At 49.1% G+C, this 25,512-nt stretch overlaps 1 protein-coding gene across 8 annotated transcripts in view; it reads left to right on the top strand.

Moving 5' to 3' along the window:
• The window catches only part of Nav1 (neuron navigator 1), a 255,598-nt gene that overhangs the window by 67,525 nt on the left and 162,561 nt on the right, over positions 1 to 25,512 (top strand). For all 8 annotated transcript variants that reach the window (XM_047520678.1, XM_047520679.1, XM_047520673.1 and 5 more), the window contains exons 2-3: positions 8,966 to 9,713; positions 14,230 to 14,333. In XM_047520678.1, coding sequence (XP_047376634.1) covers positions 8,998 to 9,713; positions 14,230 to 14,333 — 820 coding nt within the window. In that variant the 5' untranslated portion in view covers positions 8,966 to 8,997. The remainder of the gene's footprint in view (positions 1 to 8,965; positions 9,714 to 14,229; positions 14,334 to 25,512) is intronic.

Raw genomic sequence — 25,512 nt, 5'->3', positions numbered from 1 at the left:
AAAGGCACAGCTCTCTGTTCCTTGTGATGATTCAGCCTCTGGAGACCAGACTGAGTGTCCAACCAGAAGTGAAGCCTAAGCCGAGGTTTGGTCATGGGAGGACTGATCAGGATTTCTTTTCCTGTTCTTTCTTTCTTTGTGTGTGTGTGTTACTGGGGTTCGAACCCAGGGGTGCTTTACCACTGAGTTACATGTCCAGCTTTTTTTTTTTTTTAATTTAAATTTAAATTTTTGCAGTGCTGGAGATAAACCCATGACCTTGAGCCTATTAGGCAAGCATTCTACCACTGGCCTACATCCCCGACCCTTTTTATTATATTTTAAGGCAGGTTCTCACTACGTTGCCCAGGCTGGCCTCAAATTTGCAGTCCCAAGTCAGAGAGCAATTACAAGCATGCACCACTGCACTTGGCCTGATCAGGATTTCAAGAGCAGAAGAATGTGTGTAGCAGCAGATGGAGTGGGAAAGCTTGTGGCTTCTTTACCCCAAAATCATTCTATCCACTTTCCAGTCTCTGAATAAGTTGCACCTAAGCCATCTTCCCAAAGTCATAGAGCCTCAACTTCAGAAGGGTCTCTATAAAAAGAGACCCCTCCTCTTCCTTGATGAACCCATACCAGGGTCTTAAATGTGCTTAGGTTGGAAACTCAACCTGATCTCTGGACTTGTTTACTCACCTCACTCCAATCTCATAAATTGGTTGCTCCATTCATAATCAAATAAGAAAACAAATTTAGGTTAAAGGTGAAACATTCTGGTGACAATGTTTATGTTATTCTAGCTAGAACGACTGACAAAAAGTGCTAATGGTAAATTCAGGGGTAAAACAGAGAAGGGAGTTAAATTCTGTGCCAATGACTTGACTTAATAATAACTAGCATGTATTCAGTGTCTGTTGTGATCAGGACAGTCCCAAGGATTTTCCTCAAACTCAATCTTTATAACAGCCCCATTAGGTAGGTCTTATCATCATTTTACAGATGAGGAGGCCCATGGAGGTCAAGTACCTTGCTCCTGATCACAGGCAGGAAGCAATAGTGCCCAAATTTGCACTGGCGAATGGATAGATGAGGATGGGGCAAATAGTGGGTAGCCAGGTTCCAGACCTGTTTTGGGCTACCACTCTGCACTGTTCATGGTCTGTGCCTCAGTGCTTGAGTTCAGAGATGCTCTAACCCTTTAACAAGAATGAGTCTAGGACTGGGGTTGTGGCTCAGTGGTAGAGGGTTTGGCTAGCATTTGTGAGGCACTGGGTTTGATCCTCAGCACCACATAAAAAAAATAAAATAAAGATCTAAAAAATACAATAGCATTATTTAAAAAAAAAAAAAAGAATCTACTGTCTTCCTTCTATTTTTTCTTTTTCCCTCCCCCATTTCCCCCTTTCCTTCCTTCCTTCCTTCCTTCCTTCCTTCCTTCCTTCCTTCCTTCCTTCCTTCCTTCCCTCCGTCCCTCCTTCCCTCTCTCCTTCTCTCTCTCTCTCTTAATATAGCATAACCATCCTTTCCATGCTATGGTTAAAATGTCCTGACCTCTTGGAACGGACATCATAACTGCATTCCCAAAACGTAGTCGCGGCCCCTTTAACAGGGCCGCTGCAGGAGGAGCTGTCCTATCAGCACCATGGCCGCCGCCCCGCGTGCCCCGCCCACTCGGCAGCTGCCGCAGGCGGCCGCTTCAAGGGCAGAAAGGGCGGCGGAGAGCCGGTCCTGAACTTGCCACTTGAAGAGTTTTCCAGACCTGGGAGGGATTGTCTTCCTCCCCGCGCACTCCGCCCCTGAACCCGCAGATCAGAGGGAGCTGGTACTTAGGCTCTCACCACCTTCCGAGCTAAAGTTAAATATTTATAGCCCCCAAATACTTCTTGGCTCTGGAGTTTGGAAAGCATTAAGCCAGGTGCCTCCATTTGTCCTGATGGGGCCTGGGGCCAGAATGAGTGGAGGCTGAAAGATCCCGAGGTTGGGGTGGGAAGGAGTCTGGGGGTGGGGCAGAAGTACAGAAGAGTAGTTACTGGTTCCCAGTGCAGCCTCTGGAGCTGGACCATCTGGGTCTAACCTTGACTTTGCATTTACTAGCTGTGTGGTGGTGAGCAAGTTCTTTAGTCACCATGTGCTTCAGCATCAGAGCCTCGGTTAATAATGGCAGCAAATCAAAGGACAAGTACAAGTTAATACATGTGAAGCACTTAGCCGGTGCCTGGCAAGCAGTCAGCACAAATGCAATGAAAAAGAGTTTGGTTTAAAAATAAAGCACCAGGATGAGGATGAGAGCAGACAGCAGGGGCAAGGCAAGGGTATCTACTGGAAGGAAAGGAGTGGGACAAGGTTGGAAGTGTGTGTTGGGAGTGGCCTGTACACCATGCTCAGATCCTGGGATGGTTCCACTTCCTGGAGGAAGCCACCAGCCTCTGGACTCAATTCCAACCACCTGACAGTCCCTTCTGGTATCTGAATTTAACTCCTTTCCTTCTGAGAGCAGGGACAGCTGTTCTCCTTAACATAATTTCTGCCACTTCTTGAACACTTCACTATGCTAAATGCCTTACTTTTATTCTCTCATTTAATATTTATGAAATCCCATGACTAGTTAGTGCACAGGTCTCTGGGCACAGAAAACTTAACTTATAAGTTATACAGCAAGAAGTAGCAGAGCTAGGATTTGAACTTAGGTCTTTCAGACTCAAAAGTCTTCACACTGCCTCTACATGATTTTCAATCTGTCTAGTTTTCTGCCTCTTCCCCTGGTGAGTGACTGGGTGTTGTCATATCCAGTATGGACAGTGTTTTTCCTATTGATGTTATAGGTTTCTGTTCCTGGCCTGGTTGGTGCTCTCATCCTCCTCTGCTCTGCTGGAGGCTGCAGGAGAACCAGGGAGCTCAGCCTCTATCCCTGGGTACATGGGATGGAAGGTTACTTGAAAAAGAAGGTCATTTGTCTTTGTGGTCATAATAGCAAAAACCCTTTTTGAGTCCCTTACCATTTTAAGCACTTTATGTTTATTTAACTGATCTGTTCTTTAACGTAGCCATATTAGGCAGGTCCTAGTCTTAGTCTCATTTGACAGATCAGAAAACTCAGAAGTTCTGGAATTTTCCAGAGGTCAAACCATTAGCAAATGATAGAGCCAAGCTTTGGACCCAAGAACTCTAGCTCCAGAGTTTTACTGTCTAACAACTATATCACACAGTCTCTTTGGGGAACAGGGTCTGTATTTTGGAACGGATGGATAGACCCATGGGCATGGGGGAATTCTATCATCAAATAGGAATAGGGTCTTGCTAAGTTGTAAGGCTGGCCTTGAATTTGTGATCCTCCTGCCTCAGCTTCCCAGGTAACTGGGATTACAGGCGTGCGCCCAGATACCGAGCTGTTTTGCCTCTCCTGATGCACAGTGCGCATGTGACTTGCTGTGCCTGTGTTTCTTCCCCACCAGATTTCTCGATCCTTGAGAGCAGAAGTTGGGCCTCAGCCATCATAATTGCCATGGCACCTGGCAAAGCACCTGGCATATGGAAGGTGCCCAACCAAGGTGTGTGGTTTTTGAACAAAGGGATCCTGCCACAAATCCTTTTATAAGTGGGATGCTCTTTGTCATGAGGAGTACTGACACCCTAGTGTGATTTGCTGAGGACAAGGATCCCCATAATGAGGGAATTAAGGAATTCCTGAGACCCTCTGCTTGTTCACCAAGGTTAAATGAAATTTCAGTGCTTAGGAAGAAAACATATTTGGGGACAGGGAATTTGGTAGACTCTCCCAACTACACACACACACACACACACACACACACACACATACACGAATGAAATATTCCCTTGCTTCCCCTTCCAGATTCAACCCCATCCTGCCCTTGTATTTCCTTCAGACACATTGCAAAATTGTCACAAAGGATGATGGGTGATGATAGCCAAGCTCTTTGCCTTGAACAGAAGCCTGTTCAGGACTTGGGGCTGTTATAGCTAACTGGTCATCTTAGGAAGCCAACATTGCCTTATTCAGTCCTCTCAGGACTTGAGAAAGTGGGGAGTGGGGATGGGGTCAGAAAGAAACTGAATCCCAGAACAAGTGTGTTGTGTCCCAAATTATTTGAACAATACATACTGGGTGCCACAGCCAACAGGCATCTCTGCAGCCCAGAAGAGATCACCTGGGCACAGGCTTCACCCTTGATCTTTAAAGCACCATTGTTCACAGCTCTCAGCTCAGAGCCCACCCTCCCTGTGCACCTCTCCCCTTCCTTCCCCATCCTCCCCACCCTCCACTGTCAGAGACCTGTAACCCCAGACCTTCCTCCTAAGTCCCCACCCTAGCTCACATGTGCCACTTGTCACCAATCAGGCAATATTAAACCTGTGTCAGGCTGGATTAGGCCTGTCATCTCCTTCTCTCTCTCCATGCTACCTGTAATCTCACACGGGACAATGCCCCTGTACCACCCAAGGCAAACAATATGAGAAGGAGGCCTGGGGAGATAGCTCAGCTGGTAGAGTGCTTGCCTTGCAAGCACAAGGCCCTGAGTTCAATCCCCAGTACCGCAAAAAAAAAAAAAAAAAAAAAAAAAAAAATCCAACAATATGAGAAGGACAGGAAAAACTGGCAAGATCTGAGGTTCTGGGGAAAGGAGAAAAGGAGGAGGCTCCCTCGGGGCTACCTATGATGGATTTTCTGCTCTGGTTTCCAACCTATAAACAAGATTCAGCCTCCCTCCCCATCACTTTCACCTCCACCTCTGGAAGGCCCAGACTAGCCATTCCAGCAAAGAGAAAGCTGGACACTTTTTTTTTTTTTGTACCAGGGATTGAACCCAGGGGTTCTTAACCACTGAGCCACATCCCCAGACCCCCTCCTTTTTTTTTTTTTTTATTTTGTATTTTATTTAGAGGTAAGTTCTTGCTGAGTTGCTTAGGGCCTCACTAAGTGACTAAAGCTGACTTTGAACTAGCAATCTTGTCCTAGCCTCCCAAGCTGCTGGGATTACAGGCATGTGCCACTATACCCAGCTTGGACGCATTTTTGTGTGCCCAGAGGACCCAGCCTAGAACCTGGGCATCCTGCCCATCTGCATTCAGATCTCCTACTTTCCATCCCTGTGCATCCTTGGGCAACTCACAAAAATCTCAGCTTCATGTTCCTTTCCTGTGAAACAGGAATAATAAAACTCACCTTCTCAGGTTGTTGTAAAAAATTAGAAATAATGTCTCAACAAAAGAGACTGTTCCCAGGGGCCTAGGGCTGGGTGTCTTCAGAGATTCCCTTAAAGATGGATTCCTACTCTGAAAATATACCTGGAACACTCTTTGGTCACCCCTTTCCACCATGCCGTAATGACTCACGCCATCTGGGGAGCCCTCCACCACCCCAAAGCTGATCTGATTCTCCCAGGCTCTACCTGGGACAGTGGTTGTCACCTCCTATGTGCATCCTGATCTCAGCCTCTTGGGGGCTGTTATCCAGGGAAACAAGAGAGTGGGGCCTCAGTAGCAGTGGAGAGGGAGGGTGGGGCACCTGGGACCTACCACAGAAATACTTTAAATCCTCCCCCATCAAGCTTTTGAAAAAATGATGACCCAGTAAGAGCAGCAATGGTGTGTGATCCATTAGCGAATGAGGTAGGCGCAGCCTCTTTAGCCTTTCGACTCTTTTAGCTGAAAACCTAGTCAGTCCTAGCCAGAGAGCCTGGGGAGGCCTGAGGCATGGGAGTCCAAGCCTGTCCCTGCAGAGCATGGAGTTGGGGATGCATTGAGGTCAAGGTGGGTGAGTTGGGCTCCTGGGGGTTTGGTACCTGGGCAGTAAAACCCAAGTTGGGGAGTAGCTCCCAGAAGAGTCTCAGGCAGAGCCAAGATACAGTTCTTCCAGAAGGGATGACTAATTGGATTTGGTGCCCATGCTGGGATTTGGTAGGGACTGGGGCTGAGGGCAGAAGTGGAAGTGAACGTGATGACACACCCCTGTAATCCCAGCAACTCTGGAGGTTGAGACAGGAGGATCCTAAGTTCAAGGCCAGCCTTGGCAATTGAGTGAGACCCGTCTCAAAATAAAAAATAAAGGACTGGGGATGTAGCTCAGTGGTAATGCATCCCTGGGTTCTAGCTCCAGGATAAAAAAAATTGTAAGAAGTGGGCTGTATGCCACCTTGTCAGTGAGGGGATCTCAGGAATGGATGCCACAGGTCTGTGGCCTAAGACCCTTTTCTTGGGAGATGGGAGATGCTTGATTCAGCTTGCCAGTGCACAGCCCAGCTCTGCTGGAAGCTAAGGTCAGCTCAGGACTCACATAAACCTCTGAATAGGTCTGCATGTAAGTTTCTGGTCCTGCTCAGCATCGTCACAGATGCACATAGCTGACTAATGGATAGAAGGAAGGAAACCCACTCTCCCCTCTACTGGGGAAGAATTCTAACCTCAGATCCATAGGCTAAAGCTTGGTGTTTTCTTGTTGCTTGAAGACTCCCAGTCCCTGCCTGTCTGCAGGTTCTAGATACTATCCTGCCCTCATTTTGCAGAATGGACATGAAGAGGTTAAATAATTTTCCAAATTCTCACAACTTCAGGTAGCACCTGCTTGACCTCCTCTAAGATCCCTTTATGAAAGTACTTCTCAGTCCCCCTCTTTAGTCTGGCCTTGGTATGCTGGGGCTGGGGAGAAGGCAGGGTGCCTACGTGGGAGACTGGGCAGGCAGAGGGTGCTGCAAAGCATCCCTTTGGTCTGTGGGCTGGTGGGTGGTCAGGGAGTGGCATGGATATATGGGGAGGAAGCAGAAGTCACGCAAGCCTTGGACGTGGGCCTCCAGGTCCAGGCAATGGGCAGCCACTGAAGGGACAAGTGAGATGCTCATGGTTCCAGAACTCCCATGACTTTGCCACCCTCCTCTGCTGGAGGAGGTGAGGGTTGCTTTAGCTCATCCAGTAATGGCATCAAGTCATTAAAGTACAAATTAGAGGAAGGGAGGAGGGAGGCCACGCACTTCTCTCTTGTGGAGATTATTACATCTTTGAGTAGAGTGAGCCTAGAAGCCCTGACTCTCATGGTAATTTCAAGCTCTCGTTCTATAAATCCATCAGTGCTCACGACTGCATTGACTGCTTACACTTTAGCCTGTAGCTGGTCCCAGAGCACAGAGTCAAAGGTCAGGGAAAGGTCAGCAACAGCCATAAACAATCCCCTGCTGTTGGTGACAGCTTCATCTACAATATGAAAAGGGAGTCCCATTGGTCTCAGGTGGACTGGCTGTGCTTTGGTGGTCTCTTTAACATCCAGATGTCCTTTGTCTCCATCTTCACTCAATAATAGTTTACCCTCCGAGAGGCAACGTGAATATTTTCATTGTATATAAATCTTTGCCCATATCTCTAATCATTTTCCTAGGATAAATTTCTAGATCTGGCATTGATCCCGCAGCAGTATGTGAGGGCCCCAGACTCTTACCAACACTCAATATTATACTTTTCTATAAGACAGTAAATTTGATGGCAACAAATAATAACCTATTTAATTTTCATTTCTTAAATTTCTTTTTTTTTTTTTTTTTTTTTTTGTGGTGCTGGGGATCGAACCCAGGGCCTTATGCTTGCAAGGCAAGCACTCTATCAACTGAGCTATCTCCCCAGCCCTCATTTCTTAAATTTCTAATGGAGACTTTTTTCTTTATTCTGTTCTGGCCAATTGAGTTTATTAGTTTGTGAGTTTCTTGGGATCTTTTTCTCTATCCTTTAGAGTGTTTGCTACTTAAAATTGATTTGGTAAAACTCCCCATCTGTAAAGGTATGAATTCCTGGTTCTTCATACCTGTCGCAAATACTTTTATGGTTTTCTGATACCTCAAACCTCTTAAAAGGGTTGTTTTTTTTTTGTCCATACAGAGGTTTTCATTTTTATGTACTCAAAAATTATCAATATTTTCCTTTATGATTTCTGCCTTTGATGTGGTGCTTAGAAAGGGCTTGCCCATAAGAAAATTATGGAAATATTCATGCATGTGTTCTAAAAAGTCTTTTATAGCTTCATTTTTTATATTTGACTATTCAATCTGTCTGGAATCGATTGCATGTGTCTCTGTGAACTGCTGCAAAAACCTCTGAAATGAGCATGAGTCATTCATTAATTAACATGACAGGATGGAGAAATTAGCGGAGGGGAAGGGGTTGAGATCTGGGAGACAGAATAATGAATGGATCAAGGTTTGGAAGAGAAGGGATCGAGCGCTGTTGGTAGAAGGTATACAGATGGGATCTTATTGAAACGAAAGTGGGATGGTCTCTGAGACTAGGGGACAGCAGAAGTGTTTTGCCAGGGCAGGAAGTCAGTAGGGAATGGGTAGAGGTGAAGACTGTGAGCAGGGTCCCCAATTCCCCATAGACTGTGGGAATGGGGACAGCAGGGTGGGGCCAGGAGGGATGGCATCAATGAGGAGGACTAGAGAATGGCAGAAGCCAGGTGGCAGGAGGCTCAAGGAGAGAGGCTTACCAGTTGCAGGTTTTTGATGGGGAACTGTGATCGGCTGTTCCACCTCTGAGCGCAGTGTCACGCTGAAGAAGGCTGTGCTCCACTGGACAGGTCACAGGGAAGAGCCAGGGACCAACTAAGGTACGAGCAGAAGGAACAGGCCGAGAAAAGACTGAGAGCATGAGAGTTTGTTTACTGTGAACAGGGCTTTCTAGATTCAGGGTACCATGAGAGATCTGAGAGGGAGGGACTGTGGGAAAGAAACTCTGTCCCCAGTCCAGGGGGAGGAGGTCAAGGAAAATTAAATAAAGCCCATTTGTAGAGTGCATTGCAATTCACAAAGCACTTTCACATGTGAGTTTGCGCGTGAGCCTTGCAACAGCCCTTCAGAGCAGAGAGGTGCCAGGATGTCACCTAGTCAGGACATAAGCCTATCAGTCCCAATGCCCAAGCTTCTGTCCCTGGTGGTAGATGATGCTGGGTCAGGACCTGATGATCTCCTTCTCTCCCCTCTCCCTGCAGGACAGTAGTCCACCCTGCCAGCCTCGCTGACCATGAATGGGATGGCCAACGTGAATTCTGCCAGCCGGCCCCACTATACCTCCTCCATTCCTGTGCCTCGAGCGTCTTCCCAAACCAGGATTCATACACCGGGTGCCTCTCCCCAGCTGCGGCCACGCCAGGCTGGCCTGGCCCTGAGCCCCCAACGAGCAGCCTCTCCAAGACTGGGCAAGGCTGCAGGCCCTCCCAAAAACTCCTCCCCCAAGGTCTCCCGGGGGAGAGGCACCCCCAGGGCTGCTGGGGTGGCGAAGGAGTCAGCAGAGGATGGAGAAAGCCTCCCCAGCTCTCCCTGGAGCAGTCCCAGGGTAACCCCCAAAGCAGCCCTCTCCAGCCAGGCCGGGTCCAGAAGAGTCAGAGAGGCTCAAGGCTCCCATGGAAAGAAGAAGGTGCAGGAAGGGATTCCAATCCGCCAGACCCGGGGCAGGAGCCCATCCCGGACAAGTTGTCATGGAGAAACTCACATACCAGGGACTTCTGAAGGTCGAAAGCCTCCTAGCTGCCCAGGAAAAGATCAAAGAGACATCAACTACAAAACTGCTGGGATCCTCAGGTCTCAGGAGCCTGATGACAGGGCAGCATCAGGGGCCCCCTCGCCAGTCTGCAGCCCCGTGCAGAGCAAGCGCCCCTCCCCCACCCCAGCCATCAGCTTCTCCTCCGTCCATCAGCAGAGTCAGCCAGTCACAGCCACAGTGGCCCCCTTCCAGTACAGGTGAGCTGGGGCAACAGGCAGGGAAGGAAGGAGGGAGGAACAGAGCTGGGACCAAGGGGCAAGGCCAAAGGGGAGAGGGGCTTTGATGACAAGTGACTGGTAGAGACCAGAGGGCCCCAAGTTATAGAAAAAGAAGTCAGGCAGGTGGAGGCCTAAAAAGCTGGGGGTTTGGCAAGCTGAGATGAATTAGGAACACAAAAGGGGACCCTAATCCAAGCTCTGGTCTTTCTGAACTCTGAGGACTCTACAAAGAGACTGCTAAGGAGGGTACCTCAAAAATGTCCATTTCTCCGGCTCTCTGGGAAACGATGAAACAATGTACCCGGGTATTGTGGCTACTTGGGCAGCTCCATCCATACTCAGGTGGGTGGTGGGTGGGTTAGCCCTGCACCTCATAGAGGACCTTTGCCCCCCATGTGTAAGACGAGTCACCTTGTCCTGGGTACTGTGCTTCCAGGTCAAGGCGGGTAAAACTGCTCCTCTGCCTTGCTCTCATAATACCTTCTGTCCGTTTGTCATGCGTTCTCTCTCTCTCTCTCTCTCTCTCTCTCTCTCTCTTTCTCTCTCTTCTTCACTTATTACATTGCCTTATGTACTTCTGATGTGCATGGCGTATCGGCAGTCCATAATGCTTCTCAAATAGATAAATGAGTGTTGTCACTACGGGCAGTGGCTGTGGCTGACCAGTATTCCCAACAATGTGGTCAATAAGCCAGTTTCTCTAGCCTTCTTCACCAGTTAAGTGAATAGAAAAACGGTCAACTATGATTTTTATTTATTTATTGGTACTAGTGCTTTACCATTGAGCTTCATCCCATTTGTTCTCTTCCTCTCTCTCTCATTCTCTCCCCTCCCTCTCCCTCTCCTTCTTTCTTCATTTTGACACAGGGTCCCACCAAGTTGCTGAGGCTGGCCTCAAACTTGCCATCCTTCTGCCTCAGCCTCCCACTTGCTGGCATTATAGGCATGTGCCACTGTACTCAGCTTAACATTTTGTTTGTTTTGGTGGCACTAGGGGTTGAACCCAAGGCTTTGTGCGTGCCAGGCAAGAGCTCCACCACTGAGCCACATCCCCAGCCCTCAACTATGATTTTAAAATAAAAAATAACCCTTTACTAAAATGACTGTATTAAATAAACTAAATTTTAGTTACTCTTCATTATACAGTTTAGAGAAGCTCAAATGCAAATTAAGTACCTTCATGACTAAACTCGCTTCCTATTTTTTTTTTCTATGCTAATGTAAGGAGTGCTTTCATTTATATTTGGGGTATGGAAAGCTAGTACATAGTTCCCTAGATACTGAGGCTTCTGAGGCATCAGCGTGGCTGGGAGTGGGGGCAGAGAACCACTAGGCACTTCATCCTTCACTAGAAGCCAACTTGGATACCTTGATCTCTGGAAAGTCGAGCACAGTTTTTCTTGCATTCCAATAATAGTTATTTGGGGTCCAGGACAAGGAAGCGAATAGTCCCACTCTGTTCCGCATGGGCTCGGGCCTCCTTTAGAGTGCACATTCAGTTATGAACACCACATTTTACAAAGACACTGACGCACGAAAACATATTTAGAGAAAGACTGGCAGGTTAGGGAAGGATCCAAAAAAGGTGTTATGAGGATAATTAAAAGAACTGAAGAAGTTTGTTTTGGAAAGGGAAGGCTTAGGAGGGCTCGAGAACAGTTCTCAAATATTTGAGAGCTGTCATGTCGCAAGATGAATTAGATTTACTTGGTGCAGCTCCAAAGGACTGACTCAGCATCATGGTAGGGAGACGTTAGTTTGAGACAGATTGGAGGCTCCGTAGAAAGAACTTTCCAGTAACTAGAGAGGATTACGAATTGACTGTAAGGCAGTGAACTCCTGGTAACTGTAGAGATTCCAGCTGATTCCATGGCTGAAGGGAGTTCTTACCCTGGCAATCCTGGCTCTTAAATCATCCCTTCTGCCTGTTGTACTGTCCCACAAAGTACAATGATGTCCCTTTCTCTAAGGAGCAACTCACTTCTGTACTTTGTGACTTTCTTGATTCAGATTCTGAAGCTGAAAGGAAAACTCAAGAAACTGAAATGCAGGGCAGACCTTCTTCTCCTTCCTCCTCCTCCTTTTTCTCCTCCTCCTCCTCCCAAGGCCTCACACATGCTAAGCAAGTGCTCCACCACTGAGCCACACCCCTAGCCCTGACCTTCCTTGGAAGGGCCTTTTTCTCAGTTTAATATTTCTCTGGTGACTCTTTGACTTTCCTCTCTTGGTTCCCTTCATTTTGAATTCATTCTCTGGGAAAAAGTGTCGAGGTATTAAATTGTTTAAGATTTTTACATTATCCACTCGACAAGTCCCATGGTATATTTAGAATCTGGCATTTTCTGAAGAGGTCAGAATATTTTCCTCTGAATATTTCAGTGCAACTTAAACAGAACTGTGTTGCCTTCATTCAGCAAACATCCATTGTATGTTCTCATTTTAAACAGAAATGGAAATACATCACATCATCCCAAGAGGGGCTTTCTTTGCCACCCCACCTTCTAGACTCTGCCCGCCTCAGGCCATGGGTTAGGGTTGGAGGGTTATGGCTCAGGCTAGAGTGAGATTAGGATCACAGGTATCCGAGACAGTGTAGGAAGATGGGCTGGGACCCAGCACACCCTGCAGGGCTGAGAGCCGCTGCCGTAATCACCTCTGCTGGGAGCCGGGCTGAGCCACCCCTCCAAGCTTCATAGCCAAGGAGGTGCCATCTGCTCCTGACACATCCTGTTTTCATAGAAATTTGCCCCTACCCCCAGCTCCTTGGCCTTCTGCAAAGTCCCAGGTGAATACAGAAGTGGAGATTCCTGGGCTCCCCTCCCCATCTCTAGCCTGGTTGGGTCCGACCTGCTTCTCCAGGGGACAAATCTGGTACTCATCTTTTCCCTGCCCCATCTTCCCAACCAGCTCTATTTGAAGATCTGAGTATGGTCTTCCCAGTGAAGCTGATCTCCTGCTGGTACCACCTCCTCTGGACACCCCCCTCCCTGGACAGGAGAAAGGGGAATGCCCCTCGGGCCGCCCTCTGGGTCCTCTGGTCTCTCCTGATTCTGTCACATCTTTCACTTCACTTCCCTTCATGCTTCTGGAAAAGGGCTGCGGTGGCTTCTCCACAGCTGTTACCTTTTTCTACTTACCAAGGAGTTTCTTTCCCTGACAGTGCACTTGGATACATTACATAGAATTCCCTCTCCCCGGTAGAATGTTCTATTACTTTTTCACTAATATGATGTGTTTCTTATTTCAAAAACCCAAGTTCATACTAATTTCTTCCAATAAACCAATCAACTCCCGTTTTTTTCCGTCCCCTTGGCAGTTTGTGTGCCTGGGCAAAGCGAGTGTTCCCATCATACCAAGTGCTCCCACAGGCCAGGAGGAGGTCTCCTGCTTTCTCTGAGTTCACCCCGTCCCAACTTATCCCCAGCACCCATCCATGGGGCCTGCAGGCACAGGAGAGCGCAACACTGCCTGGAATGGCTTGAAGAAAGTCGAGTCGTAGCCACAGACACCTCAAGCCACTCCAGATTGTCCTACTGGTCTGGGCCTTGAAGGTCATCTCTTCACCCTGTGATGACCCAGCAAGAAAAGATTCTTTCTAGATTGCACAGTGAATTCACGTCAGAGCTGGGCTCATAGTTCCAGACATCTAGGTGTTGAAAAAAGTAAAACCTGGAGGAAGATAAATCTCAGCAGTATCAGAGACTCCCAGGGTCCCCTGGCCCAGCCTGTCAGTTTCTCCTCCTGCCTGTATTTCTCCCCTCCCCCTGCTGCCAAGCTGCCAAAGCGTCCATTTAGCTGGCGACAGCGGGCGGACGGTGGGCGGGCCAGCTCCAAGAGCCCAGAGTGATTGCCTGTAATGAAAGCTCCCACAGCCTTTGTTCCTGGGAGCGATCGCGCCGTTGGGGTTGTGCTCAGAGGTCTGTGTGTGCTTGGGAGCTGGTGCCTAGAGACCTCACCCTTCCTTCCTGTTGCCACAACTGGCCCAGCATGGATTTGGCCTCTCAGGAGTCACTGTGACCCAGGTTGAGCCTACTCCTCCTTCTTTCCTGACCTCCCAGTGCCTGGATGAGGCTGGAGCACCCTCTGAGCTACTAGGAATTAGTGACCTCAGCTCGAGGGGGTCCTGCCCGTATGCATAACACAGCTGGATACATGTACATCCTGAGGGCAAAGATCATGGCAAACGAAAGGACCCAAGGCCTGGAGTTACTGGGGACTCTTTTTGCCCTGTGGTGGAACATATTCCTGGGATGAGTAGAACACTAAAAGGCTACTAGGATTGGGCATCCCAATGTCTAATTCTTGCTGGCCCAGCTTTGCCCAGATGACTGTCACCTGATAAAGGACGTGCCCATGCATACCCCTCAGAGAGGCCCAGCTGTCCCAGAAGGATTCAAAGCACTAGCAAAGGGAAAGAACCAAGTTCAAAGAGGGTTTTCTTAGTCCCGTGGAGGGGTTTTGCAGACATGCATGATCTATGCTTTCCGTCCCACAGGTTACAGACAGACCAGGAGCCTGGCCCCCTCCCCCAGAGCAGCTGGGACCTCGATGGCTACTCCAGCGCCCCCAGCAGAACTGAGGATAGCTTCTCCTGTGTGGGTAAGTGCTTGGGGGAAATGACTTCCTCCTGGGGTGGGGGGCCACTGGCCCAGAACTCTCCTCACTGCCCACATGGAAGAAGTGACCTGGACCCAATGAGTCCATCTCTTCACAATTCGTCACCAGCCTGTGAACCACAGGCACTTGGAGTTTCACCACACATGACTCAGCTCAGACTTGGTCTGTCCAATCCAGGAGCACCTCAGGGTCAGGATAGCGGAGTGTTTGTGGGCGCTGTGTGGACCGATGCTCGGGTTGTGGCAGACACTGAGTGCGTGTTGTGTGTGAGGTCATAACAAAACAGTAGCAAGCTGGGAGAGTGAGATCCAGGTTCTGGGTGAAGTGCAGCTTAAAAGTGGAGGTGTGGAGTCCGGCTGATGGTGCACGCCTGTAATCCCAGCTGAGGCAGGAGGATCATGAGTTCAAAGCCAGCCTCAGCAACTCAGCAGGCCCTAAGAAACTCAGTGAGACCCTGTCTCTAAATAAAATACAAAAAAGAACTGGGGATGTGCCTCAGTGGTTGAGTGCCCCTGAGTTCAATCCTTGGTACCAAAAAAAAAAAAGGGGGTGGAGGTGCTGGAGCCAGGGAGGGCGACTGGAGCCACCTGGCTAGCTGTCTGATAACCTCTTCCTCTCAGGACTACTTTCTCCCGCACGTCCCCCTCCCAGTGTCGTCCTGTAGTTACAACATCTCACCTGGTGCACATTACTTATAACAGGTTCAGGGACCTGAGATTGACAAGACCTTTGAAACTCAAATACAGTGATATTCCTTAAGGAGAGAGACAGCGCTTGTTGTAGGTGCATCTTCAGGTCCTCCGAGTCTCTGAATGAATGAATGATGAGTGACGAATGAGTTCTTTATGTACCCATAGTTCACGTCCTGAGCAGGTCAGATTCTACACTTTCAGCAGTGTTTAGGGGTGTCTGTTGACTTTCTTGTAGTGTTAAAAAAATGTCTAAAAGCTGGCAATGACACGCACATAGGACTGCTCACTGCGGGGAACAGCTCTGTCCTTTAGTTTCCCAGACAAAGGAAAACTTGCTCCAAGAAAGTAATAAACTTGACTTTGGAAGATCTAAGATTGTCCAGAGGGTTTATCTTACAGTTTCATTGCAGTACTCTGCAAATGTACTCGGCAGTACTCGGCAAAACTGGGACTTAGAACACAGTCTGACCCTGATGTCATTTGACACCAATGACTTGCCATTCCTGTCTTCTCTCTGCCCTGCAGGGCAGGTGGCTAGGTGTCCCCTTAGCCTGTAAGGCATCTTTGGAGAGGTTGATAGCAGTGATCTTGGAGCCACTAAGACCCTGAAAGTAACAGCCACACTCCTCCCTGGCAAGTCTTGTGAAGGAAGGTCCTAGGGTAGGGACTGGGTATTTAAAGGGTGAACCGTCTCCTGACACAATAAGCACACATGCAGGGGGATCAGGGCATGGCAGGGGACAAAAGGAAACCAAATTTCACTGGCACTAACAAACCATCAAAATTAGAATGTGGTAACCAGGAAACTATGTGGAGCTCTATTTTTACATTTGCAGTTTTGTTAGTGTAATGGCTTCCATGTGTGTGTGTGCCACATTGTTAGTCTAATGATCTCCATCCTCCCAACCAGGCACTTGTTCCTAATTATCATCCCATGAGCTGATGAGAGGACTTTTGCTTTTAACGTCTGTGGCAGGCTGTGGCACTAGGAATCCCCAGGCTTCTCAGCTGGAAGCGCACCCTTGCCAGCTAGACCTGAAATGGCTGATACGTCACAGGTTGGGTGCTTTGTGGGGCAGTGAGCCAGGGCATGTTGGAGGTGAACTTCACACAGAACAGTGAGGTGCACTGGCTTCCTCCAAGGCTCCTGAGGAAGGGGAGCAAGGTTCACAGCCTGCCTCTGCTCTGGCGCTTGCTGGTTGTCATGGTGATCCATCTTTGCTGGGGATACACTGAGCTCTTTGACGGGCTGGATGGGGAGAGAAATGCAGGATTTGCCTTCTTTGTGGGGGAGCCCCCCTCTTCTGAGCTTGAAGAAGACAGAGAAGAGGGGGAGAGAGGAGACAACAGAAGCTCTTCCACCCCAGACTCACTCAGGACATGACACGATTTGACCCGACATGACTCATTCATTCATGCATTCTTTTATTTAATCAACAAACCATCAGTAAGTGTTTGCCTTGTCCCAAAACCTGTGCTCGACACTGAAGTAAAAGATGAAAAAGACTTGACCTTCAAGGAGTTCACAGCACAGGGATTCACGCCAGTTAGACTTACCTGGAGAATTCCTTGGCATCCCACCCAGTGACCCACCCCGTGACCCACCCCATGACCCATCCTTACTGGTTGACCAGGCAGCCAGTCAGTTCTGCCTCCCTCACTGGGCCCTGAAGCATGAGGAGGTTCTGGGCTTATTCCCCTCTTCTTCTGGAAGGAGATTTGGGTGCCATGGAGATTACTGTATCACTTAAAGAACCCCACACAGTTATTTCAGTTATTGGTCATGTTATTTCCAGTCTATAGATGACAGGGAGCGGGGGTGCTTTTCTTGAAACTCAAATATTACCCACCCCCTTCTATGAACTCATCCGTGCTGGTGGATGCGTGGAGTGAGTGAGGGAAGAATCCAGAATAAGTGGTCCTGGTGCTCCTGAACCTCTGTCAGCCTGTTTTTGCTGGACCAGCTGAGGAGGGGCAACCAGTCTTTCTCTGCTCTCTTCCCAATATGGTCCTCTCTGGCCTCTAGGCTCACTGCATGGGGGAGTCTCCGAGGGGAGCGGGAGAAGGCCAAAGAGCTTTCTCCACCTTGTACCACTTTCTTATTGTGCCAAGAGTCCAAATAAGGCTTATACTCTTTATGTAGCCGGAAGAGGATCTCCCAGGATGACTTGCCTCCAAGCTGAGGTGTTGGGAATGGCCTCCACGGGTCCCGAAGGCTGTCCACAATCAGCTGCTCTTTCTGCCTCTGCCCTGAGGCAGGTGTGGAAGAATCCGACCCACAGGTGTTTGTACATGTGCCCTGACCCTCCCGAGGCCGCCTGGCTCTGGTGGTCCCATCTGTTCATGGCCAGTGCCAGGCAGTGCACAGGCCACCATCAGATCTTAATTTGGACAGACCAGGGAAGCCAGGGCTGACACTGCCACGTGCCCACGTGTGTGAGGCTGTGTGCAGGAGGACTGAAAGGTCGCCCTGAGGTTTACACGGATTCCTTAATTACTTCCACTCTGTGCATGTTTGAATGAGCGCTAAGTGGACACATAATGAAGGGATCTTTTCTCGTCATAACATGTGTCACCGGGGAGCCAGCCAGTGCCTCCTCCCTGCTCTTCTCGCACGCGGATTGGTATATATAGAATGGGAGGGGCAGAGTGGAGCTTGGCCTCACGCTGGGGTTGTTTTACTTTTCTTCTTCTCTCTTTTCCCTTGTTAAGCTGACTTCATCTTTAAGCCACAATTAAGTTGTTCATGTTTTGTGGATTTGGGAGCAGGGATAGAGTGCTTATTCTAAGAAAACTTGCACATCTGGTGTGCCCTGAGCAGGAGCAGGCTCTCCGGGAGAAGAGCTTGTTCTGGGCTGCTAGGTGGGCTGCAGCTCAGCCGTGCTTTGGGGAGTTTCAGGCCAAATCTAAGTATTGCAGAATGACAAAGGACTTGAAGTCCAAGAACACAGTAAGTCACAGCTCTTACCAATTCCATAGATCACCCCAATTCAGCCTCATTTTCCATGGGGAAAGATCAGACTCAGAAGTGTCCTACTCAAAATTGATGGTGAGCAGGCAGGAGAATTGAAACCAGGACCACTCCCTTCTGACTCCCCAAACACTGAAATAACCAAATAGTGATAATGAACACCATTTACTGAACACCTACTATGCGTTCAGTACTATGTGCAGGGCAAACTGCTAGGTGCTTTATACATAAAGTCTTTTGCAGATGCCTGCGCAACCCTTTGGAGGTGGTTATCTCTGTTATAAATGAGGAAACTGGGGCTCAGAGAAGCTATGAAAACCTGTCTGAGGACATACAGCTCGGGGTTGTGCCAGGATTTGAGCCCAGCCTGTCTGAAGGTCATGTTCCTCTCCTCCTCCCCTGCTTTCCCATCTGCCGCCACTACTCACTGTGGTAATTACACACTGTCCAAGCTCAACTCGGTCTCCCTAAACCACTGCCAAGTGGCTGGGAAGGAAATGGGGTCAGTGAGCCACAGTCCCTGCTGACATCTCCCTCAACCTGAGTAAGCCCCAGGACGTCACTGGCATCTCTGTCACTTCCAACCTGTGTCATTTCATGCTGAGTTCACACTGCTGCAGTTCCCTGCCCTCTGGGGACTTCTTGGCCAAGGCAAGCCTGATGTCCCAGCCATCCGTGGAGAGAGGACATGCAGACAATTGACTAGGAAACAGAACAAGTTCAGGGGCGATGATATTAGCCACAATCTTAGGACTTGAGCTGGTCAGTGCCATTGTGGGGCAGGGGAGATTGTGGGGGTCTCTGGAGTCCCTTTCGGGGTAAATAGAGTAAACAGGCTTCTAGGAATTTAAATGGGATGTCATGACAATACTTCTAGTAGTAGCTGACACTTAATTGTGGTTTTCTGTGAGCCAGGCATTGGCCCTAGGCACAGTTAATCCTTCTAACAACTGTCTAAGGGCTGGAACCTAACTTCCCAGCTTTTACCGCAGCTTTCTCACTAGCTAGCTGTGCAGAGTTGCTTACTCTTTTTTAAAAATATTTTTAGATGTATTTTTTTTTATGTGGTGCTGAGGATTGAACCCAAAGCCTCACCTATGCTAGGCAAGTGTTCTACCACTGAGCTACAACCCCAGCCCAAGTTGCTTACTCTTTCTGTGCCTCTGTTTCCTTGGATGTAGTTGGGGTTGATAATGGGACCTTCCTCCAAGGGTTTTGTGGAGATTGAATACATCAATATAGGTCAATTGCTTAGAAGAGAGTCCGATGCACAGTAGTTTAATGCATGTTCAGTGTTATTTGTGATTGAGGAAAGTGCTATTATTATCATGTCCACTTCACAGAAAAGAAAACTGGCAGAGTGGTTAAGTGACTTGCCCAAGGTGGTCCAGCCAGGATTCGATCCAGTCAGTCTTCAGAGGTCACAGTCTTAACCATTTATGCATGACCTCACTGGAGGGGAAGAGTCACAGATCCAGGGATGCCCCATGGAGGCGGGGAGAGGCAGTGAATGGAATGACCAGCCTGGCAGAGCCTGGCTTTGAGAGGGGCGAAGGAAGAGGCCAGAGAAGCAAGGTCATCTGAGGTACTTCGTTGGAGGGGTTTGAAATAGAAACAGGAGGGATCTGGATTCTGTTGCTTTGGAGGAGGGAGGGCGAGGGAGAAGACTGAGTGACTTCTCATGACAGCATTTGGCTGGGAATGGGATTTATCTCCAGGCAGTGAATTGGATCCAATAGGAGTCATTTTAGTGGAGCATCAAGAATAGTGAAGGCTAGACAGCCTGGAGCCCCCTTCCTCATGACTCGCCTAGTCCTCCCCAGACTGCTCCTACTCCGGAAGGTGTGCAAATGGTTCTGAGTGGTGTATGCAACTCTGATGCTTGAAGTACAATGCATGGGGTTGACAAGATCTGACTTCCCCATTTCCTGCTGCACTGAGAAAACCAGGCCTCTGCACTGCCCAACTCCATAAGGAATTCATATTCATTTGCCAATTTTTATTAACTTGGGATATATCCAGGGACCAAAGAGGTAAAGGATTCTGCTCTGGTGGGATATACGATACTGCCTGGATCCATGCAGCCTGTGCAGCTGTACTTAACCTACAGAGTGGCCCTGGAGAAGCCCCAACCCTGTAATATGTCCCCACCCTGGAGAATGAGAGCAGAGCTCTGGCCTCATGGCATTCCTAGAAACTATAAGCAACAGAAGTCTGGGGAGCAGTTACCTTCACCCTGAGTCCTCAGTACTGGGAAAGATGTGTAGATGGAAAAGACGATGAACTTCCCCCTGTGGTTCTCCTATGGAATTGTCCCCTCTACCCAGTATTCAACTGTCCTGGATTTGACTTCTTCCTGGCAGATTTTTAGAGATTAAACACTCCAACCCAGGAGGAACTGCTCCAGTTAGTCTTTCCTAGGAAATCCCAACCCTGTGTTTAGTTCTCCTGTGCCTATGAGCCATGGAAAGACCCTGAGGATAAGGATACTTACAGAGAGGTAACCTGGCTAATAAGAATCTCCCCAATTGGACTATCCTGGGGTGGCCATCCAGGGGATTATTTGCCAGACTTCCACCACTGGGGTTCCCTCTTTCTGTGGCCAACCCAGGGACCCCCACCTCAAGTGTAGCCTGAACACTTGGCCCCCCAGCCCTTCGCCCCAAGCCTGGGCAAATGTTGGCCAGTCCTACTTCTAGCTTTTGAAATCGGATCTTTCTGGGAAGGCCCAGGCAGATAGAGAGCCTGCAGGGTCTGTCTCAAGGAGTGCTGGCTTCAAAGCCAGTCTCCTCCAAAGCTGCAGCCTTTCATTCAGGACTGGCCCTAATGGTAAGAGGATCAGGGTGCTCGGCTGGGAGTCCCCCAAGGCTGCCCAGCAGGCTTACATGGAAGGAGCTCTGGGGAGGCCGTTGAAGAGAGGTGATACAGACACAGAACCAGAGAGCGGAAGTACTGAGAGCTGCTGCCAGGCACAGCTTCATCCAGGTCCTTGAGGGTGAAAACCCTGCTCACCTGTACGTGGCTCCCAATCGTGGGAGTTCAGGGCTTCAGAGGGAGCCAGTCATTAAAGGTCAGGATGCAGGGAGGGTCTGCAAGCTTCAGGTTATCTACCCCAGAGCAGGAGAAGCCCTGCGGGAGGGGAGAGCAGAGAACTGCCCAGTGGTCCCTTCACCGAGGAATTCATTCCCCCTCCTCAGAGAGTGGGAGAAGGAAATGAGAATGTTCCGTGGTGTGAGTGAGGAGGTCAGACACCTAAAAGAACTTCCAAGTCAGGGAGCTCAGGCGCAGTGGAAGTGGAGGGAGAGTATCCTAGTCCACAGAGACTGGCCCAGTCCAGGGGCAGGAGCTGACCCATGAGCTCACCACATCCGTCCTGCTGAAGAATCTGTGTTTGCACGGAGGCAGGAGGCAAGCTCCCAGAGACGACACCCGGCCCCGTTCAGGCAAAGTTCTCCTCGTGGCACTGAGGCTCCCACCCACCATGCCAATGAGTATTCTTAGCATTTGCAGAGCCATTTTTATATGCCAAGTAATTGCCAGTGATTATTCTATTAAAATTCATTGAAATATGAATCCATGGCATTCCTCTGTGAAGTGTAATGCCTCATTGTAAAACCTAACAAAAAATCTAATAAAGCACAGAGGTACCAATGGGGCACATGAGCACCTACCTCCACAGAAAGGGAGTGTCCTTCTCCAGGGCAGTAAGAAGGCCAGGTTTCTCTGAAGAGCTGCCCCTGCTACTTCCAGTGAAGTTGGGCAAAAGTTCCCCCTTACTCTTCCAGTTGTCTTCAACTTTTTGGAGTCAAGAACCTCTCTAAGCCAGGCGTGGTGCCTTTAATCCTAGTAGTTCAGGAGGCTGAGGCAGGAGGATCGCAAGTTCAAAGTCAGCCTCAGCATCTTAGTGAGGCCTTAAGCAACTCAGCAAGACCTTGTCTCTAAATAAAATATAAAAAAGGGCTGGGGATGTGGCTCAGTTATTAATTGCCCCTGGGTTCAATCCCCTGTACCAAAAAAAGAAGAAAAAAGAAAATCTCTCTAAGAACCTGATGGACGTTATAATATATGTATCCAGAGACAAATGGCCAACTTCACAACATTTGACTCAACAGTGATGGTTGGTTCTACCGATCTCCTGAATGCAGTGGACATAGATTAAGAAGTTCTATTCTGGGGCAGGATATCATCACTGGGTTGGCAAGACAATCTTGGGTCTGGGCTGTGTGTGTGTGTGTGTGTGTGTGTGTGTGTGTGTATGTGTGTGTGTTTTCCATTTTGGGGGTTTACTTGGCCCACAGTGAGGTAATAGGATTTGTTCCAAATGGGTCAGTTCTGCCCTGAGGAATAATGCTGAGTAAGATCATCTTTAAGGTCAAAGTTAGCCTTGTAATTCAGTGACACTGAAATGACCAGTTCTGCATGGATGGGTCAGGTTTGACAATACCGAAGGGTACCTGCTCACATTAGCAGTATGTGTGACTCCATGCAACACACGGGCACCGCCTCTCTCCCTCTCTCTCTCTCTCTCTCTCTCTCTTTCTCTCTCTCTCTCTCTCTCTCTCTCTCTCTCTCACATGTGCACACACACACACACTTTACTCTTCTCTTCCATTGCCTGCCTGCAGTTCCCCCTTTCAGGCCTGTGGTTGCCTTGGCAACTAATCTGGGCTGGTCTTGGTCTAAGGGTGATGCACCTGGGTGGTGCAGAGCTCATCTGGGGCCCAATGTGCAATGGCCACCCCAGCTGTGTATATGGGACAGTTGCCATGGTAACATACAGGACAAGCACATGTGGGAAACATCTGGACTTCTTACCCTGGGCTTTTTATTGGGCAGTGGGGCAGCAGGATGTGATTTTAAATGAGTACAATTTCAGGGAGAGAGTGCTCTAGATTAGGTATTTTCCTCCTGCTTTTCCCTGCTGGAGGGAATAGAGATTCTATATCCTCCCTCACCACCCCCCCATCTGATTTCTTTCTTAATTTTTTTTTCTTTTATTGTTATTGGGGATTGAACCCAGGGGCACTCTATCATTGAGCTACATATCCAGCCCTTTCAATTTTTCGAGACAGAGTTTTTCTAAATTGTGGAGGTTGGCCTCAAATTTATGATCTCCTATCTCAGCCTCCTGAGTCACTAAGATTACCGGTGTGTGCAGAGAATGTAGACATTCTCCTAAGACCACATAGGAAGTCAAGAAGAGAACCCAGGGCTCCCAAGATTGGGAGAAGACCCAAGGGAGTCTTGGACTTGTCCACTCTAAGTGACCAGGACCCCACGACAGAGGTCACAAGGCTGAGGTCAGAGGTCAGAGGTCACAAAGCAACTGATGGTGCCATGGAATAAAGCTGCATCCAGAGGATAATTCTGCACCTCGTCACTGCTCTGGTGTTCTGTGGGCCAGTCCTCCCATGACTGCAGTCCTAGACCCATGCAGACTTCTTCAGGCACAGCAGGCTCTGGGCTACAAGAGCTCCTTAGTGGAACAGACAGGAGAGGCAGGCCCTCCTTTCCAGTCTCCACTCGCCCTCCAGGATGTAGTCCCCCATCTCTGCCAGGACCCTAGAGTCTCCAGTTATGGGAGCTCCACACTTCTTGGTATCACATGCCATTATTAAGCAAGTCCCTGGAAACAGCTGCATGGAGATAGCATGAGATTAGGAGAAGGTGTGGGGCCCCAACAGACCTGTGTCCAAATTCTGATTCCCCCAGCAGCCTCCTGTGTATTTCTTTATAAAATGAAAATAATGATAGTCCCTGCTTCATATGGCTTTATGAAATAATGCGCACGGTGTGTCTAAGAGAGTTCCTGGCAGTAGTTGGAGATTGGTGATTGTAGGAATCCTGCCTTCAGTTCAGTACGTGTCCGTGTGCCCTTACTATCCTGAAAGGGCTTACAATTTAGCTGAGAGAAGAGGACATCTCCCTAGGATATAACAAAGTAGAATGTGACCACATGCCCCCTGACTATAATTAGTGAATAGGAAGGTAAAGGGCAGTGTGCATGGGGCAGTCAGAGAGGGCTTCCTGGAGGAGGGGACACTGAGGCAAGCCTTGGAGGGTGTATTTGACTTGAATGCATATCAGAAGGTATTCAGGAGAAGGACAGGGCAGAGCAAAGGTGTAGGGTAGGTGGGGTTAGGCCTGGACCAGGGGCAGGTAGGACAGCAATGGAGGGCACTGTTGCCAAGGGGCTGAAGCTGGGTGGTGAAGACATTAGTGCCAGTGTTGGTTACCCCTGTACTTGATGGAAGCCAACATCAGAAGGTGGAGGACTGTCCTTTTCTGGAAGGCAATCCAGGTCAGTCAGAGAGCCACCTTCTTCCAGGAGATCATGGAGTTCTGACTGTAAAAGGAGAAGGTTTTCGATGCTGGGGGGCCTTGGATTCCTCCCTTCAGAAGAGCAAGAGAGGCCCAGTGCCGGGTCCTACATCTCTGGAGCTGCCCTCTGAGAACCTGGGTCTTAAGGAACACTTAGCAGAGCCAGGAGCAGCAGCCCAATCCAAGACCACATCTCCTTCGCCCTGGATCTTCCAGCTTTGGATTTTTTAGCTCTGGGGCCAGCAGAGATCCATGGGTGAAGGAGTGGCCAGTCCTTTGAGCTCCAGCTCCTGTTCCCGCTTAGGTCTGAAGCAGATCCTCTGAATAAGCCTCATTCACAGTCCCTGCTCCCTCGGGGGCAGCACAGCCAGGAGCACCCTGTCTCTGAAGGGCGTTGAAGGTCCTGTTCCCCTAGCTGGGCATGCTGGGCTTCAGGCTCTGGTATTGTCTCCTGTGTGACCAGAGGTGACCAGTTTTTCTTCTCTGGGCCTCATTTCTGCCCTTTCCTTTCACACTGTGGGCAGGCCCATCCCTGCCCTGCTGATCAGAGGGAGATGTGTCCAGGCAGCCGTGAGCTCCAAGCGATGTGCATTGTAGCTTAGCATTTCTCGGCATATCCTCCGGGAAGCTCCCCCGAGACTGTCGAGCCAGAGGGCAGACAGAGCCCATGACCCTGGCTCCACTCCCAGCCTTCCGTTTGCTGAGCCTCATTTTCCCTGACAGGCAGACAGTGAACCTATCGTCAGAGCTCGCACATCTGATCTTTTGATCCAGAATAAAAATCCCCAATCCCTGAACTTGGGGAGAACTTTAGGGCTAGAGAGGGTGATCCAGGGACCTGCAGAGTCCCACAGACACATCTCAGCTACTGATGCCCTATCAAGGCAAAGGTAGTGGCCGGGCTGGTAGGAAGCAAATAGACCAATCTAGGAGAGCTTCCTGGAGGTGTGAGCAGATGGAGCATTCATATTGGACCACTGTGTCCAGTGTCCTCTTTTCTTCTTGCAAGTGGGAAGGTACGATTCAAGTTCAGCCTGGACTACATGAGCCAGGGAGACTGGGCTGTGAGGACACCTCTCCCACTCATGCCCCTGTTTCTCAGAGCAGAGCAGAAGTTTGGGGGCAGGAGAGTTTCAGCCCTGAATATCCCAAGGTCATTCGTCTGAAGAATTGGACT

The sequence above is a fragment of the Sciurus carolinensis genome, chromosome 12 (genome assembly GCF_902686445.1).
Source record: "Sciurus carolinensis chromosome 12, mSciCar1.2, whole genome shotgun sequence".
Taxonomy (NCBI): domain Eukaryota; kingdom Metazoa; phylum Chordata; class Mammalia; order Rodentia; family Sciuridae; genus Sciurus; species Sciurus carolinensis.
Note: the sequence above shows the minus strand (reverse complement) of the source record. Positions and strands in the feature narration are given on the sequence as shown.